Here is a 13,498-nt window from a genome sequence, read left to right as displayed (position 1 = left end):
AATCTTGTGTGGTAACATCCAGCAGCTCAGTGTAGATTGAAAGAATAGTTCCCAGGCTAGAGTCTGAAGGAGGTACAAGGAACTGCAGGTACCGGAATCTTGAGCAAAACACAAAGTGCTGGAGGAACTCAGCAGGTCAGTCAGCTGCTAAGGAGGGATAAAATATAGGCAAAAGCTAACAATGGCCTGTTTCCTTGGTCATCGTTACTTTTTTGCATATCTTTCATTCATTGTTCCTTATCTCTCTGCCTCACCGTCTATATCGCTCGTATCCCTTGCCCCTCACCCACAGACTGAACAAGGGTCTCGACCCGAAACATCACTTATTCCCTTCCCCCCCCCCCCCCCCCCCCCCCCCCCCGACCAGCTGTGTTCCTCCAGCTTTTTGTGTCTAACTGCAGAGGTTGGTTTCCCTTCCTGTCTTCTCCCTACAACTGCAATCAGTCTGAAGAAGGGTCCCGAGCTGAAACATCGTCTGCTGCAGACGATGTTTCAGCTCGGGACCCTTCTTCAGACTGATTGCAGTTGGAGGGAGAAGGCAGGAAGGTACTTCCAGCTTGCGGTTCAGGGTTCAGACGTGACCATATAAATCTGTTTGCCCTTATTTGCATTTACTTGCAGAGCAGAGGGTGGGGGGAGGGGGAGGGGGGAGGAGGAGGGGAGGCAAGAGCAAAGAGGGACCATTGGGACTATATTGAATACTTTTGTAACTACGTCAGGTGCCTTGGCATACTATGCAAAACAACAAACTTCACTGTACCAAGTACATGTGGCAATAAAGTACCATTCGATCAATCTCCTACAGGAGACAAACTCTAAGGGGTTGATGGTCAATTGCAATCATTGCCACCTACTGAATGAACGCACACACAGAAACTTCAAGCAAATTTCCACGCCATTATATCTTACCAAAATATATTTTTTTGAAATATGCAACGCAATTCATTTCACTCTCTGGACTGATTCCAAATTAAAATGTCTAAAGTGCATAGCAAGGAGACACAAATACATCTTTGAGCTATTTTAGTACATAACATTTCTACAGGCATCGAGACCAGGGTAAATATTACTGAGCGCCTGCAGATAGTGCTTCCACGCGAGTGGGTTAACATCTGGTGAGCGTTTGACGGCAATGGGCCTGTGCTCGCTGGAGTTTGGAAGGATGAGGGGGGACCTCATTGAAACTTAACCGAATAGTGAAAGGCTTGGATAGAATGGAATCCGGTGAGGATGTTTCCAGGGGCGGCAGTGTCTAGGACTAGAAGTCATAGCCTCAGAATTAAAGGACTTTCATTTTAGGAAGGAGATGATGAGTTTATTTAGTTGGAGGGTGGTGAATCTGCGGAATTCATTGCCACAGAAGGCTGTGGATGCCAAGTCAATGGATATTTTTAAGGCAGAGATAGATAGATAGGGTGTCGGGGGTTATGGGGAGAAGGCAGGAGAATGGGGTTAGGGGGGAAAGATAGATCAGCCATGATTGAATGGCGGAGTAGACATGATGGGCCAAATTACCAAATTCGGCTCCAATCACATAACCTTATGACCTTGTGAGTGTACATTGGAAAGGAAACAAACTTTGGGGTGTCAAACCACCCCTTAATGTCTTTTAGTGCAATTTTTCCTTTTATTTAACACTTTATATATTTAGGGAATCTGCAATGCTTCTCCCACCACCCCCCATCTACAGATACCCAGACTGTACAATGTGCAAATTTAAATACCCTGTAAACATTACTGAAATAACATGAACCAGCAAACTCATCTCCCTTATAAATCGAGGATGGCTGAGTCTTCGTTGCATTGTCGCTTTCAGATTCCTGATCAACATTCATTGCTTTTCCCTACTCCCTTTGAAAATCCACTTGCTAAGGATTGACATTATTCCCAAGCACGTTTAATATGTTGGAGGTTTTTTTGTTGGGGGTGGGATCTATATGGTCACCTGGATATCTGACATCCATTGTTTTTAAAAAGAAATGTTGAAGACAAGTGTGAGATCCGAGATCCTCATCGAGGATAGAAGATGGAGGTCTCTTCCCATGGTCTCTGCGTGCTGTGGACACTGTTGGCCGCGGATTTGGGTCACAAGCTCGGATTATACTTGGTCTTTCTCGCTCTTTCCCAAATGTTCCCTGTAAGCAGCGGGTAAGGTGTTGAAGAGGACCTCTTCCACCACCAGGCCCCCTTGCTTCAGGTTGCAGTTGCTGAGTTCCATGGGCAGCACTTCCAACTGGTTGCTCAGGAGTTCGAGGTACACAAGGTTGACCAGCTCGCCCACCAGTGGAGAGAGCACCGTCAGGCCGTTATTGCTCACAAGTAGCGTCCGCAGGTTCTTGCACGAAAACAGTCCGTCTGGTAACGCTTCCAGCTGCGAAAAGAACATCAAGATGAGCTTTCGTTTTGGTTTTCAGTTTTTTAGTTTTAGTTTTGAAGAAACGGGCCCTTCGGCCCGCCGAGTCCGTGCCGGCCAGCGATCCCCACACGTAAACAAATTGTCCTCCTACACACACACCAGGGACAATTTACAGAAGCCAATTAAGCTACAAACCCGCACATCTTTGGGGATGTGGGAGGAAACCGGGGCACCTGGAGAAAACCCATGCAATCACAGAAGTGGTCCATGGCGTTCCACTGGCGAGGCAGGATTACGGTCAGTTCAAAATCCTGAGAGTTATTGGGACGTAGCTGCTCAGGAACAGCTTGTTCCCTTCTGTTATCAGCCTTCTGAATGATCCTTCCATAAGCTAGTGTTATGTCATAGCAAAAGGATTTGAGTATAGGAGCAGGGAGGTTCTATTGCAGTTGTACAGGGTCTTGGTGAGACCACACCTGGAGTACTGCGTACAGTTTTGGTCTCCGAATCTGAGGAAAGACATTCTTGCCATAGAGGGAGTACAGAGAAGGTTCACCAGACTGATTCCTGGGATGTCAGGACTTTCATATGAAGAAAGACTGGATGGACTCGGCTTGTACTCGCTGGAATTTAGAAGATTGAGGGGGGATCTTATAGAAACTTACAAAATTCTTCAGGGGTTGGACAGGCTAGATGCAGGAAGATTGTTCCCGATGTTGGGGAAGTCCAGGACAAGGGGTCACAGTTTAAGGATAAGGGGGAAATCTTTTAGGACCGAGTTGAGAAAAACATTTTTCACACAGAGAGTGGTGAATTTCTGGAATTCTCTGCCACAGAAGGTAGTTGAGGCCAGTTCATTGGCTATATTTAAGAGGGAGTTAGATGTGGCCCTTGTTGCTAAAGGGTTCAGGGGGTATGGAGAGAAGGCAGGTACAGGATACTGAGTTGGAAGATCAGCCATGATCATATTGAATGGCGGTGCAGGCTCGAAGGGCTGAATGGCCTCCTCCTGCACCTATGTTCTATGTTTCTATGTTGTTCAATTCACCTCTACCCAAGTGACGTTGGACCTATGAACGCCGATTTCGAGGAACTCCCCCCCCCCCTCGGGTTCAGAGTGTTTAAGCTTCTCAGGGCCCCAGGAGGTAACGGTTCCCATCTCCGCACAAACTGGGAGAAAGGGTGCCCGGGAACACTCAAGTGCAGCTCAGGAAATTGGAATCCGAGCATTGACAAAAATGAAAAAAAAAATCAGGAGTAACTTGGAAGCGAGCAATCTATAATTGTTAAAAAATAGGACAGAGGAGTTCCAGAAAACAAAAAGTACAAGCGTTTGAAAAGAGAAACACACTGGCTGAGAAGAATACCAGGAAATTGTGATAAAAGTTGGCATTTTAGCAAAATCAGCGTCTTATGTCATGTTGCTCTGGTCAGTTGATGGTCCATGGGGAATGTGGAATTCTCTGCCACAGAAGGCAGTGGAGGCCAATTCACTGGATGTTTACAAGAGAGAGAGCTAGATTTAGCTCTTAGGGCTAAAGGAATCAAGAGATATGGGGAATTTTTTGGAGTTGCATGCAATATGATGATATATCGGGAGAGGTTGAGCAGAGCAGGCTAGGACTTTATTCCTTGGAGAGCACGAGGATGAGGGGTGATCTTATAAAAGCGTATGTTCATGAGAGGAATAGATTGGGTAAATGCGCAGAGCCTTTTGCCAGCTCACTCTCTGCATTAAAAATATCCATCGACTTGGCCTCCACAGCTATCTGTGGAAATGAATTTCACAGATTCACAACCCTAAAGACTAAAGAGATTCCACCTCATCTCCTTTCTAAAGGTAGGTCCTTTTATTCTGAGGCTATGGCCTCTGGTGCTAGACTCTCCCACTAGTGGAAACATCCTCTTGTGGCGGGTCCTAAGGGTCGTGCCATCATACTGCCGAACCCCTCGGCACAGGAGTGGTGCAGTCCGGAGGCGGGGTTTAAAAGGCAGGGGTTTGGGTGCCATCTTTCTCTGGTTTCGTCTTCCCTTCAACCGGGAGGAATATAATAAAGGTGCTTCTCAAAACACTGGACTTCGTGCCTCCTTTCGAGACCCACGCACCACATTGGTGACCCCGACGTGATTCGAACACGCAGCCTTCTGATCTGGAGTCACGCACCACACTCTACATTCTCTCTATCCAGGCCTTTCACTATTCAGTAAATTTCAATAAGGTGTCCCCTCATCCTTCTAAACTCCATCGAGTATAGACCAAGTGCCATCAAACGCTCATCATATGTTAACCTGATCATTCCTGGGATCGTTCTCGTAAACCTCCTCTGGACCCTCTACAATGCCAACACATCCTTCTACAGATACGGGGCCAAAAACTGCTCACAATACTCCAAATGTGGCCACACCAGTGCTTTAAGTCAAGGACTGCTCTCACCCCAACCACAGACTGTTTACCCTCCTGCCATCCGGGAGGCGCTACAGGTCTCTCCGTTGCCGGACCAGCAGGTCCAGGAACAGCTTCTTCCCTGCGGTTGTTACACTACTCAACACTCGGTGATTGGTAGCTCGGTGATTGCCAATCAACCCCCCCTCCCCGGACACTCCTTCCACCAGGAAGAAAATAATTGCACTACTATGACTGTATGCACGTAAATATAATTATTTATTGCTTATATTCTATGTCGCTCTTCTAGGGAGATGTTAACTGCATTTCGTTGTCTCTGTACTGTACACTGCACAATGCCAATAAAGTTTGAATCGGAATCTGAATCGGAATCTGAATCTGAATTTATGCAGCCTCAATTTTTAAATTCTCAGGTTTTAAATTCTAGTCATCTCGAAATGCTAACATTGCATTTGTCTTCCTTACTACCCATTCGACTTGCAAATTCACTTTTTGGGTATCCTGCACCAACACTCCCATTGTATCTCCGACTAGTGAATTCTCACCCCATTTAGAAAATGGTCTAGGCCTTTATTGCTACTAGGGCAGCACAGTGGCATGGTGGTAGAGCTGCAGTGGCAGCGACTCAGGTTCGATCCTGACTACAGGTGCTGTCTGTACAGAGTTTGTACTTTCTCCCCCATGACAACCCTGTGGGTTTTCTCTGGGTGCTCCGGTTTCCTACCACAAAGACGTTCAGGTTTGTAGGCTAATTGGCTTAGAAAAAATTGTAAATTGTCCCTGGTGTGTGTAGGATGGTGTTAGTGTGCGGGGATCGCTGGTCGGCATGGACTCGGTGGGCCGAAGGGCGTTTTTCTCGGAGAAAAAGGGCTGTATCTCTGAAAAAGAATACTATCAAAATGCACGACTCCACACTTTGCTATGCTGTAGCTATCTGCCACTTCTTTGCCCACTCTCCCTACCTGTCCAAGTCCCTCTGCAGAGTTGCCGCCTTCTCTACACTACCTGATCCTCCGCTTTTCTTCGTACCAGCTGCAAACACGGCCACAAAGCCTTCAATTCCCCCATCCATATCATTGATATACAACGTGAAGAATAGTGGCCCCAACACCGACCCCTGCGAGACTCCTTCTGGACTATTACCTGGTTCTTCATGTGAATAGCGATCTGACTCTAAAGGGCCTGTCTCACAATGCGAGTTTACCCAAGAGCTCTCCCGAGTTAAAAAAAAAAATCAAACTCGTGGTGAGTACGTAGAATGTACGTAGCGGGTACGTCGGAGCTCGGGACGTCTCTTAGCGGCTCGTAACGCTAGCGGCAGGTACTCGGGAAACAGCGGAAACTCGTGAAGTTTTTTCAACAGTGTGAAAAATTTACAAGAGTAGAAAAATACTCGTGAAGAAGTACCACGAGTTTGATTTTTTTTTTTAACTCGGGAGAACTCTTGGGTGAACTCGCATCGTGAGACAGGGGCTTAATAAACCTTTTCCAACGAATACACTTCTTCGTCACTGTGAAGTTTCTTCAAAGAGGCAGAGGCTACTGATGTGAAACATTTAAATTGCCCTGAGAAGTGAGAGGAATCGATGGGGCGAATGCACAGAGTCTTTTACACGGAGTATGGGAATCAAGAACCTGAGGACGTAGCTTTAAGGTAAGAGGAGGAAGATTTAATCAGAACCTTTGATATTTGATATTTTTTCAAAATTAATCAAAATAAAACTGGTACCAAAACCAGAATGGATTATTTTTGGAATATCGGAAGGTAACCCTGAACTAAACGTGTTTCAGAAGAATTTATTTAATTACGGGCTAATAATGGGAAAAAAAGCTTATACTTAAATTCTGGAAAAATGCGCCCACACCAACAATAAAAATGTGGATATCAAATATGTTTGAAACATTACATCTGGAAGAGATGAGATTCCTCTTAGCAGGTAAAGCAGACCAATTCCAAAAGACGTGGTCTATGTTTCTGGACCTATTACAAGTATGAGGTGCAATAGTAATTAAAAAAAATAAATAAATAAATAAATGGTATCAGGACCTGATAACGGGAGGTAAAACAACAAAAACAGACTTGGTTGGTAGTCCCCTTTCTGCGGAGTTTAATGTTATAATAGAGCGATTGTTCCTATTTTCTTTTTCTTTCTTTTCTAGGGTCTACTTTCTCACTTTACTTCCTTCTCTAACTTCTTTTCTAAGGGGCTTTCTTTTCCCAACACTCTTGCACTTCACGACTCTTGCACACTTTCTTTACTTTCTTTACTTTCTTTACTTCTATCTTTTTCTTAAAGCTCAAAAAAAAAAATGAAGCGGTACAAAAAATGTATTAAGATATATGTGTTGTGTAGTATTGTAATTTACCGTACTTCTAATAAAAATAAAATTAAAAAAAAAAGAAATAAAAAAAAAAAAAAAAGAACCTTTTTCACTCAGGTGGGTAAATGGAAAGAGCTGCCAGAGAGGGAATTTGAGGCAGTGGATCAGATATTTACTCCTGGTGCTCCGGTTTCCTCCCACATTCCAAAGACGTGCGGGTTTGTGGGTTACTTGGCTTCTGTAAATTGCCTCTAGTGTGTGGCATGTGAAATAAGGATAACATCGAACTAATGTACGGGTGCGGACTCGGTGTGCCCAAGGGCCTGATTCCATGTTGCATCTCTAAACTAAACTAAACATCTTGCACTAAACGTTAATTCCCTTATCGTGTATCTATACCCTGTAAATGGTTCGATTGTATTCATGTAAAATGTTCAACCGGGGTAAGGCCAACTTTGAGGGCATGAGGGAAGGTCTCGCTCAATTTGACTGCAGCAGGGTGTTAGAGGGGAAAGGAATATTGGCCAGTGGGATGTTTTTAAAAGTGTACTGAAGAAAGCTCAGGATATGTACCTCCACGTTAGAGAGAAGGGCAAAGCAGGCAAACATAAGGAAGGTTGGCTGACGAGGGAAATTGAGACGTTAAGCAAAAACAAGAAGGATGCATGGGACAGGTATAGGCAGCTGGGTTCAAGTGTATCTCTGGAGGAGTTTCAGGAACTAAGGAGTAAACTAGAAAAGAAAATCAGAAGGACTTTATGGACTTTAGTAAGGCCTTTGAATGGACTTTAGTAAGGCCTTTGACAAGGTTCCTCATGGAAGGTTGGTTAAGAAGGTTCAACTGTTGGGTATAAATGCAGGAATAGCAAGATGGATTCAACAGTGGCTGAATGGGAGAAGCCAGAGGGTAATGGTGGATGGCTGTTTATCGGGTTGGAGGCAGGTGACTAGTGGGGTGCCTCAGGGATCTGTGTTGGGTCCTTTGTTGTTTGTCATGTACATCAATGATCTGGATGAAGGTGTGGTAAATTGGATTAGTAAGTATGCAGATGATACCAAGATAGGGGGTGTTGTGGATAATGAAGAGGATTTCCAAAGTCTACAGAGTGATTTAGGCCATTTGGAAAAATGGGCTGAAAGATGGCAGATGGAGTTTAATGCTGATAAATGTGAGGTGCTACACCTTGGCAGGACAAATCAAAATAGGACGTACATGGTAAATGGTAGGGAATTGAAGAATACAGTTGAACAGAGGGATCTGGGTATAACCGTGCATAGTTCCTTGAAGGTGGAATCTCATATAGATAGGGTGGTAAAGAAAGCTTTTGGTATGCTAGCCTTTATAAATCAGAGCATTGAGTATAGAAGCTGGGATGTAATGTTAAAATTGTACAAGGCATTGGTGAGGCCAAATCTGGAGTATGGTGTACAATTTTGGTCGCCAAATTATAGGAAGGATGTCAACAAAATAGAGAGAGTACAGAGGAGATTTACTAGAATGTTGCCTGGGTTTCAGCAACTAAGTTACAGAGAAAGGTTGAACAAGTTAGGGCTTTATTCTTTGGAGCGCAGAAGGTTAAGGGGGGACCTGATAGAGGTCTTTAAAATGATGAGAGGGATAGACAGAGTTGATGTGGACAAGCTTTTCCCTTTGAGAATAGGGAAGATTCAAACAAGAGGACATGACTTCAGAATTAAGGGACAGAAGTTTAGGGGTAATATGAGGGGGAACTTCTTTACGCAGAGAGTGGTGGCGGTGTGGAATGAGCTCCCAGTGGAAGTGGTGGAGGCAGGTTCATTGGTATCATTTAAAAATAAATTGGATAGGCATATGGATGAGAAGGGAATGGAGGGTTATGGTACGAGTGCAGGCAGGTGGGACTAAGGGGGAAAAAAATTTGTTCGGCATGGACTTGTAGGGCCGAGATGGCCTGTTTCCGTGCAGTAATTGTTATATGTTATAGAAGGGTAAAAAAGGGTCCAGGAGACAGCTCTGGCGGGTAGCATTAAGGACAATCCCAAAATATTTTATAAATACATAAGGGAGGGGGGGGGAAAGGTAACTAGGGAGAGAGTGGGACCTCTGAGGAATCAAAGCGGTCACCTCTGTCTGGAGCCACAGGAGATAGGCAAGGTGCTAAATGAGTATTTCTCCTCTGTATTTACCGAGGAGAAAGACAGTAGGACGGAGGAAATTGGAGCAGTCACTGGAAGTGTCTTGAGTGCAGTCAGGGTTACCGTAGAAGAAGTACTGAAGGTACTGTCGTGTTTGAAGGTAGATAATCTCCAGGGCCTGATCTGATATATCCAAGGACATTGCGGGAAACTAGAGAGGAAATTGCGGGGGCCCTGGTTGAAATTTATGAGTCAACCTTAAATACAGGAGAGGAGCCGGAAGACTGGAGGGTGGCAAATGTTTTCAAGTGGGGCTGCAGGGAAAATGCTGGGAATTATAGGCCGGTGAGCTTAACATCTGTAGTTGGTAAGTTACTGGAGAGTATTCTGAGGGATAGGATATACAGGCATTTGGATGGGCAAGGGCTGATTAGGGATAGTCAACATGGTTTTGTACGTGGGAGGTCGTGGCTCACAAATCTGATTGATTTTTTTGAAGACGTGACCAAAAAGGTTGATGAGGGCAGAGCTGTAGATGTTGTGCACATGGACTTCAGTAAGGCATTCGACAAGGTTCCGCATGGTAGGCTGCTCTGGAAGGTGAGATCGCATGGGATCCAAGGTGAGATAGCCGAATGGATAGCAAATTGACTCCATGGAAGGAAGCACAGGTTAATGGTGGAAGGTTGCTTCTCAGACTGGATGCCTGTGACTAGTGGTGTGCCTCAGGGTTCGGTGCTGGGCCCGTTACTGTTTGTCATCTACATCAATGATTTGGTTGAGAACATACAGGGCAAGATTAGCAAGTTTGCTGATGATACAAAAGTTAGTGGTTTTGCAGATAGTGAAGATGGTTGTGAACGATTGCAGCAGAATCTGGATCGATTGGCCAGGTGGGCAGAGGAATGGCTGATGGAATTTAATACAGAGAAGTGAGAGGTGTTGCATTTTGGGACATCGAACAAGGGCTAAATGGTAGGCCCCTCGGTAGTGTTGTAGAGCAGAGGGATCTAGGAGTACAGGTGCATGGTTTCTTGAAGGTCGAGTCGCAGGTAGATAAGGTGGTCAAAAAGGCTTTTGGCACTTTGGCCTTCACCAGTCAGAGTATTGAGTATGGATGTTGGAAGATCAATTAGCAGTTGTATAAGACGTTGGTGAGACAGTATTTAGAATATTGTGTTCAGTTCTGGGCACCATGTTATAGGAAATATATTGTCAAGCTTGAAAGGGTTCAGACAAGAGCGGAACTCGCTATCAAAACATGGGGGGACGGGGGACACAATTTTTTGGCGGCCGCGCGCATGCGCACACTCACACACGCGGGCGAGCAAAGATACTAGAGGAGCGCGAGGCTTCGGAGGCTCAACCCAGCGCTAAATGCAGCTCAACTGTTGCCTATCTCATTGGGTTAACCAACAGCCCTGTCTGGACTGACGGGAGACCAGCGCTGCTTCTCCGCGCTGGCCATATATCCCGCAAGCCCAGGCAGGTTAACCTGGCGGGGATGTCACCCACCTCTCAAAACATGGGGGGGGGGGACATGTTCCCTCTGCCCCCCCCCCTCCCCCCCCGGGCTTTCCGCCCCTGGGCTCAGAAAAGATTTACGTGGATGTTGCCAGGACTAGAGGGTGTGAGGTATCTGGCTGTAAAATTTTAAAGTCGCCCATGGTTCTCAAGTGGGTTTTTACACTTTGACGCCCTTTAACCCGATGACCTTAAGTGCAACCCCCCCCCTCTAAGTTACAGGACATGAATGAAAGAGGTTGAGGTGTACTCATGCCGACTTCCATTGACAATGGGTCTACTCACGTTATTGTTAGAGACGTTGAGATACTGAAGATGCACCAGTTCTCCAACCTCTTCCCCGATTGCAGTCAAGTGGTTGTGACTGAAGTCCAAGTACCGCAACTTGCTGCATAAAAACAGCTGCGGGGGGATGGTTTCGATTCTGTTGTTATTGAGGTACAACTGCTCCAGGTTTGCCAGTATTCCAATTTGGAGCGGGATGTACGCGATCGCGTTGTGCCAAAGCTTGAGGCAAGAGAGCCACTTCAAGTGCTGGAAACTAATAATCTCCTCGATGGTCTTCAACCTGTTGCCCTTCAGGTCAATTTCGCGCAGATTGTACAAGCTGAATATCGAGTGCGGGATGCGCTCCAGGTCGCAGTTGTGGAGCTCCAGGTGGGTGAGGCTGACCATGTTTTTCAGCGTGTTGAAGACGGTCATTTTGGTCCCCTCGTTGTCGATGCACAGCCGGTTCAAGAGGAGCCCAGTGCCCGTGATAACAGCCGGGATGTGGGGGAGGCTGCTTTTCAAGTGTAACACCTTCAGCTTCTTCAGGTTCTCAAACCCCATGAGGGACATGAACAGGTTCTTCTCCAACCTTATGTTGCCCGTCATATGGAGCTCGGTCAGGTTCTTCAGGCTGAATATCCAGCGGGGGGCTTTGTCCATGTCGGTGAACTTGATGTGCAGCGTTTGCAGGTTCTCAGCCAGGTGGCTCAACGCCTGGGGGTCCACCACGCTGGGCGAGTGGTACAGGTGCAGTTCCTTCAGGTTGGTCAGCTGAGACATGGCCGCCTGGAACTTGGCTTCCGTTATCAGCTCCAGCTTCAACACCTCCAGCTCCTTCAGGTCGAAGACGGCGTCGGGAAGCCCGTTGATCATGAACAGGGACAGCTCCACCTTGTCCTGGGGGTTCTTCTGCAGTTTGTGCCTCAGCCTCTCGGCGGTCCACTCCAAATTGAGGTTAATCTGCTTCAGCTTTTTCTCGCTCACTTCCGAGAGGAAGACGGAGAAGCGCTTGGAATAAAGGGGGTCGTACTGGTCGGAGAGGTGAAGAATGAAGGCAAAGTCGTTGATGATGTCGGGGATGTCCCTGTAGCTACTTTCCTCGCGGACCGTCTCAAAGGAATACTTCTTCAGCGAGCGCCTGAGCATCCAGTAGAGGCTATAAGCATTGAGTACTCCATGCACTGCCACCAACATCGCATAGAAAGATGCTAGGACCCTGAACATGGTGGCCAATGAATGGACACAGTGATACTCCCTGTATCCTGTAAACATCTCGATATCCACTTTACAATGGAGATCAAATTTCATGTTGATCACATAATAAGGTGTATAGGTGATGATAACCAGGAATAGGACCACCTTGATGATGATCTGCCGCATGTACAGTCTGTAGATGATGTCTTTGGCCTCCACGTGCACCTTGAACTTCTTCACCTTCTCGAAGATGGCCTTTGCCTGCTCACCTTCCTTCTGGTCCAAGATGGTCCTCTCGGCCGTGTCGGCCAGGTTGGGCTCCACCCTGCTCTGGGCCAGCTTGGCGCCGCCCGCCTCGGCGCCGATGGACGAGAAGGACACCTTGATGGCCACCTTGGACTTGCGGTAGGGCTGCTTCTCGCTCACGATCTCCACCGCCTCGGACAGGGCCCGCGTGGTCCAGGGAGAGTCGAAGCACTTGTGGAGGATGGTGATGAAATGCTCCAGCCTGGAGCTGGTGCTCGGGTACTTGAACCAGAAGTTGCTGCAGATGAGGAAGACCAGGGTCTGCCACAGCACCAGGTAGGGGAAGAACTTGGAGAACCAGTGAAGCTGCTTCTCGTAGCACACGGCGTCGATGAAGGCGTACTGCTGCCGGTCAAGGAGGTTCCTAATCCCAGTCAGAGGAGGAATGCTCCCGTTTGGGCCCCTCAGCTCCCAAGGAGGCCTGCAATAATTGTCCACCACCAGTTTGCACGGAAGGCACAGCATCTTGTTCTGGGCTATCTGAAGAGTTCCACCCAGCAGTGCTATCAGGAGCATCACCATGCTGATGTAATGGCTAAACACATCCCACCAGGGCTTCAGAATGCGGTAAGCTGTTTGTGGGTCAGTCAGCCACTTGAACTCGGTCACGGAAAACATCCCGGTCGCCTGCAGAAGACAGTGAGTGGAAGGAAGCATAAAGGAGATGACATTACTTCAAAGGTTACTTGGTTGTCAGCACAAATGCATTAGTTCATAAGTGACTGGAGCAGAATTGGGCCATTCGGCCCATCAGGTCTATTCCACCATTCAGTCATGGCTGATCTATCTCTCTCTCCTAACCCCATTCTCCTGCCTTCTCCACATAACCCATGACACCCTTTATAATCAATAATCTGTCTATCTCTGCCTTACAAATATCCACTGACTTGGCCTCCACAGCCGTCTGTGGCAAAGGATTCCACAGATTCACCACCCGCTGATTAAAGAAATTCCTCCTCGTCTCCTTCCTATTGGAGTGAATGAATGTTGACCTCTCTAACCTCAAG

The 13,498-nt window shown here is 46.7% G+C and overlaps 1 protein-coding gene across 1 annotated transcript; it reads right to left on the bottom strand.

Moving 5' to 3' along the window:
- Window positions 1-1,026: 1,026 nt before the first annotated feature.
- Window positions 1,027-13,498, bottom strand: LOC129700732 (volume-regulated anion channel subunit LRRC8B-like). Its single transcript, XM_055641364.1, has 2 exons — window positions 11,007-13,498; window positions 1,027-2,371 (listed from the first exon to the last, which is right to left on the bottom strand). Exons 1-2 carry the CDS (start codon window positions 13,146-13,148, stop codon window positions 2,099-2,101), a joined length of 2,415 nt encoding a protein of 804 aa, XP_055497339.1. The 5' UTR covers window positions 13,149-13,498; the 3' UTR covers window positions 1,027-2,098.

The sequence above is a fragment of the Leucoraja erinacea genome, chromosome 10 (assembly GCF_028641065.1).
Source record: "Leucoraja erinacea ecotype New England chromosome 10, Leri_hhj_1, whole genome shotgun sequence".
NCBI lineage: Eukaryota > Metazoa > Chordata > Chondrichthyes > Rajiformes > Rajidae > Leucoraja > Leucoraja erinaceus.
Note: the sequence above shows the minus strand (reverse complement) of the source record. Positions and strands in the feature narration are given on the sequence as shown.